The 6,532-nt window shown below is 60.2% G+C and overlaps 1 protein-coding gene across 1 annotated transcript in view; it reads left to right on the top strand.

Annotated features, from left to right (window-relative positions):
* GZMA (granzyme A) overlaps positions 1 to 2,949 on the top strand; it is a 9,955-nt gene extending 7,006 nt beyond the window's left edge. The window contains exon 5 of the mRNA XM_036310825.1: positions 2,606 to 2,949. Coding sequence (XP_036166718.1) covers positions 2,606 to 2,767 — 162 coding nt within the window. The 3' untranslated portion in view covers positions 2,768 to 2,949. The remainder of the gene's footprint in view (positions 1 to 2,605) is intronic.
* Positions 2,950 to 6,532: the final 3,583 nt, after the last annotated feature.

Genomic DNA, 6,532 nt, shown 5'->3' with positions numbered 1-6,532 from the left:
TCACGCTGAGCCCTCTCGTCAGGCTTAGTCCTCTCCTCACGCTTAGCCCTCTCGTCACGCTTAGTCCTCCCGTCACGCTGAGCCCTCTCGTCAGGCTTAGTCCTCTCCTCACGCTTAGTCCTCTCGTCACGCTTAGTCCTCCCGTCACGCTGAGCCCTCTCGTCACGCTTAGTCCTCCCGTCACGCTGAGCCCTCTCGTCAGGCTTAGTCCTCCCGTCACGCTGAGCCCTCTCGTCAGGCTTAGTCCTCTCGTCACGCTTAGTCCTCTCGTCACGCTGAGCCCTCTCGTCACGCTTAGTCCTCTCGTCACGCTGAGCCCTCTCGTCACGCTTAGTCCTCCCGTCACGCTGAGCCCTCTCGTCACGCTTAGTCCTCCCGTCACGCTGAGCCCTCTCGTCAGGCTTAGTCCTCTCCTCACGCTTAGTCCTCTCGTCACGCTTAGTCCTCCCGTCACGCTGAGCCCTCTCGTCACGCTTAGTCCTCCCGTCACGCTGAGCCCTCTCGTCAGGCTTAGTCCTCTCGTCACGCTTAGTCCTCTCGTCACGCTTAGTCCTCTCGCCATGCTTAGTCCTCTCGTCACGCTGAGCCCTCTCGTCACGCTGAGTCCTCTCATCACGCTGAGCCCTCTCCTCACGCTGAGTCCTCCCGTCACGCTTAGTCCTCCCGTCACGCTGAGCCCTCTCGTCACGCTTAGTCCTCTCGCCATGCTTAGTCCTCTCGTCACGCTTAGCCCTCTCGTCACGCTGAGTCCTCTCATCATGCTTAGTCCTCTTGTGGCCGTGGCTTCCGCTAAAGGGGTTGCTCAGCAAAAAGGCCAGGTTGGCTCCTAGTGCCTGGGTGGGCTGTGGTATCTTCTGGATTTTATATCAAAGCCACCAGAGAAGCAATGGTTTTTCCGCCTCATGTTAACGTATGTCTACCTAAACGTAGCCCTAGCCTGTTTGGCTCAGTGGATAGAGCTTTGGTCTGCGGACTGAAGCCAATAATGAGTCTCTCATCATGGATGTTTCTCTCTCTCTCCCTCTCCCTTCCTCTCTGGAGCATATATATATATACTAGAGGCCCAATGCACGAAATTCGTGCAAGAGTAGGCCTTCCTTTCCCCGGCCGCCAGCAGGCACCCGGGACCCGGGCTTTCCTCGCAGCCCCGGCTTCATCTGGAAGGTCATCTGGAAGGACATCCTGAAGGACGTCCGGTCTAATTAGCATATTACGCTTTTATTATAGATTTTAAGATATGTAACACTCAGAAGAGCCCTTCTGTGCCCTGCTCCCCACATCTCAGCACACCCCCAAAATGCCTCTGCCGTGTGCCCCGGCAGGTCTGAAAGGCCTGTCATTCCCAGGCCAACTGCGAGCTCAGCGAGACCCCACAGCCTCCGGGACCCGAGCTCAGTCCCCAGGAAACAGCTTCCGAGAGTGGCCCACGGAGAAGGGACGGGTCAGGGCCCCGCGGGAGGAGGGAGGCAGGAGACGCACTTGCCGTGTTTGAGCTCTGGGCGCTGGCTCGTCACCTCCCGCCTTTTCCAGAGACCCTGAGCCTCATCCAAGAGGAGAATGGGGCGTGGGATTTGGGAACCAGAGTCTGTCCCCCTTCCCGCTGCTTTTCGTCGGCAGAAGCTGACGGCCTGCCTTCGGGACCAGGCTGGGCCAGTCCCAGGGGAGGGTGGCACCTGCCCTCAGAGCCTTCCACTCCCCCCTGCCGCCCTCTCCCACCCTCACCGCTGTGAGAACCACATGCAGCATCCGGAGACCCCTGTCACCTCCCCCCCCCCCCCCACCCCCACATCCACGCTTAGCCATCCCTTGTCGGCGCTCAGTGCCGTTGGTGGATTCCACCTGAAGGACTCCGGGGACAGTCAGGCACTGCGTTAGGCGGGTGCCATGTATCTGTGCGGGGAGGGCCCCGCTTCTCAGGCTCCTCACTTCACACCATCCTGGGCCTGTTCTTACAGGAAAGGGAGGTCCCAGCGAGGCCCCAAGGCCCAGGCATGGCCCTCCTGGCACCACCCGCCCGGACGCTGGGCCTCCTGTGACACGAGGCTGACTCTAGAATCCCCCGGGAGGACACGCCGGGAGGCCCCGTGGGGAGGAGAGAGCGGGCTCCCAGCCCCAGGGGCCTCCGCTGTGCAGGCTGAGCTGGACGTGCAATCCCTGAGGCCGGAGCCTCCGTCCGCAGCCCTCACGCGGGAGGCGCGGGGAGAAGGGTGTCCATGGGAGAGGGTGACGGGACAGGCTTTGGTTTTCCTTCTTTGGGAAGACAGTTGTCCGCTGGAGAAACGAACAACCGTGGTTTCTCTTTTTTGCCTCAAATCCCATCATTTGACGATTTTACCCCGAGTTCTTCAGCTTTTGAGAAAATGACAAGCAGGAGAGTTCCTATCCTAAAGCAGAGACTGGATCTCAAAGTCACAGGATAACAAACAGCGGTACACGTTTCACTGTAACTCTCACTGGTCCGCACGTTAAGCCGACCGATTTAAAAACATTAAAATATCGCCAGCGGTCGGGTTTTTAAGCGCTAACTCTCCTTTAAGTGACGGTCGGTCTTAACTCCGCGCTCCATGGCGTGCTCAGAGCTCACAGCCCCCCTCCTGTCTCGCAGGGGGATTCCGGGAGCCCCCTGATCTGCGAGGGCACCTTCCGGGGCGTCACGTCCTTCGGGAAGCCAGGCAAGTGCGGGGACCCCCGGGGCCCTGGCGTCTACATGCTGCTCTCCCAGAAGTACCTCAACTGGATCACGAAGACGATGCGGAGGGCGGCTTAGGTCACTGACCGCCGCTGCACTTGCTGCCGCGCCTCAGTCCCGCCATCAATAAAATCACTTGCGCCCTGACTGGTGTGGCTCAGTGGATAGAGCGTCGGCCTGCAGACTGAAGGGTCCCGGGTTCGATTCCAGCCAGGGGCATGTACCTTGGTTGCGGGCACATACCCACTGGGGAGTGTGCGGGAGGCAGCTGATCGATGTTTCTCATCGATGTTTCTAACTCTCTATCCCTCTCCCTTCCTCTCTGTAAAAAATCAATAAAATATATTTTTTAAAAAAAATCACTTGCACGACTGCGCCGGGTCCTCGTCTGTCACTCCCGGGGGCTGATCCCCGCCGGCGAAGCGAGGCAGGGCCACAGCCTGACCGGGGACGGGCCGGGGCGGGCGGGGACCCGTGTCACCCGTGTCACCCACGTCTCGGGTGATACGCAGAGTCAGGATTGGAAATGGCGCGGATAGCCACCCACAGGAAACTCGGCCACAGCTGTGCGGCTGTGCGATGGACTATGGCCCAGCGACGAAAGAGGGCGACAGCCGCCGCAGGCCGCAGCATGAACTGACCTTACAAACGTGATGTTGAGCGGAACAAGCCAGACGAAAAAGATGGTATTTTCTGAGTGACTCCATTTCTCTGAAGGTTGGCATAAGGCAAAACTAACCCAGGGAGGCAGGTTAGAATCGCAGAAGGGTGCCGAGTGGGAGGAGGGGTGAGGAGGAGACGGAGGGGGCAGGAGAGGGGAGGAGGACAGGAGGGGGGAGGGAGCAGAGAGAGGAGGGGGAGGGTCAGAGACGGGTGTGGGACATGCCACGGAGGAAGCAAAGCGCGTCCCCTGAGCGAGAAGCTCAGAGCCGCACCCCCTCGGAAGGCCCCTCGTCCAGCAGGACCCTCAGCACCCACGCGGGAGACGGGCCACACCTCACTGTCGCTTAGACGAGGGCGCGGGCCCTCAGGGCCAGGGCTGGCAGCAGCGCCCCCCACAGGCCGGCCGTCCTCTGCGGCCGCGCCCGCAGGTGTCTGGGCTCAAGGCCAGGCAGCGCCCAGCCTGGTGGCCGGTGGGAGAGGAGGCTGGTGGCCACTGTCCAGCTGGTGCTGAGGCTGGGAAGCCGCCGGGTGTGGCCACGGATCCCTCCCAGACCCGGGCCCGGCGGAACCGCCGCCTCCAGAGCCGGCCTCCTCCACGGTGCTGAGCCGTCGGGGACCCGGCAGCGTGGCCGGCCTAAGGTGGCGCTTGTCCCCCTCACACCCGTGTCCTGTGGCTGCCACACCGACGTGCGCACACGCGTGGCTTCAGCACCAGCATGTCCTCCCTGCGGGCCCTGGGAGCCAGCAGGGCCTCCCTCGGGGCTCCAGGCCCGCCCCTGCTCCTTGGGCTCCTGCAGCTCGGGCTGCCCTTGCCCTGTGGCCACAGGCTCAGGGTCGGCCCCTGGAGCCACACGCCTCCTCTTCCGGTGTCTCTTGTGAGGACATTTGTCGTTGTTTGACGGATTCGACGTACCCATGTTTACAGTAAGTGCCTACGAGCAGGCCGCCATCCGTGCCGTCGTCCTCGTGCGTAAACAAATGCGTGCTCCTCGTGCCCCAGCAGCACCCAGGAGCCTGCTGAGCGTGAGCACTGCACAGGGAGCTGCCACTGCATGAGCCCCGTGTGGGTGGGACGCCGTGCGGACAGCAGGCCGAGGCCCAGCTGGCTCCTCCAAAATCCAGCTGCAGGTGTCAGCCAGAGCGCGGGACGCATGATGCCGTTTCAGCGTCCAAGGCCTGGTCTGCACAGTCACTCCCGTCTCACCGAGGCCCCGGGCGCCGGGTCCTCACGCCTGGCTGCCGGGAGCAGCGTGCATCCCCGCACCTGCTGGGACGGGCTTGTCTCTGAGCCGTCAGCCTGCGGGGAGCCAGGCTGCACCCCCCGCAGTCCTGGGGGCCCTGCCGATCCTCACAGGTGATGGGAAACAATGAAGTAAAGACAGTGGTCGTGCCCTGACCGGTTTGGCTCAAGGGATAGAGCGTCGGCCTGAAGGGTCCGGACTGAAGGGTCCCGGGTTCGATTCTGGTCAAAGGCATGGACCTTGGTTGCGGGCACATCCTCAGTGGGGGGTGTGCAGGAGGCAGCTGATCGATATTTCTCTCTCGTCAATGTTTCTGACTCTCTATCCCTCTCCCTTCCTCTCTCTAAAAAAATCAATAAAAAAAATTTAAAAAGAAAAGACAGTGGTCGCCTCGATGAAACGGCGGTGCGGTTGCAGAGGGAGAAACAAAGAGGACCGACCGCGTGTTAGTTTAAACCCACGCTCCCACGAGAGCCCGTGGCCTTGCCTCAGACAGACTCGCGAGCCAGGCGAGGGCAACGGCGGATCTTGTGGGGAGACACGAGACGCCGCCTCACGCGCTGGCCATTCCTCCTGTCACATGAGGTTGTAAAGCCGAAGACACGTGTGCGATTCTGTCCGCCACATCAGCACCGCCGTGGGCCTGAGCCGACTCGGAGGCCCGTCAGTGAACACGGATCCATCGCCTTTGGCCCTTCTCGCTGCTCCGGCCCAGCACACAGAGCTGCTCCTGGCGGGCGGCCCCCCGGGACTCCCTGAGGTCGGGACCGTATCTGGGGTTCAGTTTCAATTCTCATCAAAACACCCCAGGGACGTCAGACCACAGGCCACAGCCTTCTCATCTCTCGGCTGAGAATGACACGATCTACAGGAACTGAGCCCACCCCGGCGCCCCGCGGGCCCCTCGACCGCAGCTGAGCAAAGCGTGATCCCGCGATGCTCCCTCCACCAGGAGCAGCTGCTGGGCGGCCGGCGGCACCGGGGCACCTGCAGGCGTGGCAGAGGCGAAGCTGTTCTGGCACCAGACTCTGCCAGCAACGGTTCTACAAAACTCAAGAAAACTTCCGGGTGTAGCCCTGACCGGTTTGGCTCAGGGGATAGAGCGTCAGCCTGCGGACTCAGGGGCCCCAGGTTCGATTCCGGTCAAGCGCATGTGCCTTGGTTGCGGGCACATTCCCAGTAGGAGGTGTGCAGGAGGCGGCTGATCGATGTTTCTCTCTCATCGATGTTTCTGGCTCTCTATCCCTCTCCCCTCCTCTCTGTGGAAAAATAAATAAAATATATATTTAAAAAAAAGAAAACTTCCGGGTGTGAAATTAGAAAATCGTAAGGGTGTGTTTACCGTGTTGCATGTTTGAAAGTTGTTCAGAGTCGATCTGAAAAGTTCTCGTTGATCCCCCCAAAGAGGAAACACTTGGGTAGAAATCTCACAAAACGTGTGCAATGACTATGTGAGGAAATGACAAAACTCTCATCAAAGAAAATTAAATAAATCGGTGGCCGTCCACGTGCGTGGATGAGAAGACCCAATACTGTCAAGATGGCAGTTCTCTCCAAGTTGATTTACAGACTCAGTGCCATCCCGGTAAGTTTTTTTTATGGACAAACAGATTCTGAGGTTTATCTGGAGGGAAAAGTGCCAGAATGGTCAACACAACCCTGAGTGAGAAGCGCCAAGGTGAGGGACCGGCACCATCCGACGTCACGGCTGGCCAGGGACTGTAGGAATCAGGACAGGGCGGGGTGGCAAAGAGGAGCACACGGGTCAATGCGATGGACAAACAGGTCCGTTACTCAGAGTTGCCCAAACTCGGAAGCAACGAGGACGTGCTTGAGCAGGTGAGTGGATGATAGACGCGATCCATCCGGGAGATGGGATATCATTTCAGTGCTCAGCACAGCTAGCGAGCCCTGGGCGGACACGGAGGCGCCCTCAATA

The sequence above is a fragment of the Myotis myotis genome, unplaced genomic scaffold (genome assembly GCF_014108235.1).
Source record: "Myotis myotis isolate mMyoMyo1 unplaced genomic scaffold, mMyoMyo1.p scaffold_m19_p_5, whole genome shotgun sequence".
NCBI classification, from domain to species: Eukaryota; Metazoa; Chordata; class Mammalia; order Chiroptera; family Vespertilionidae; genus Myotis; species Myotis myotis.
This window is presented reverse-complemented; position numbering and strand designations above follow the sequence as displayed.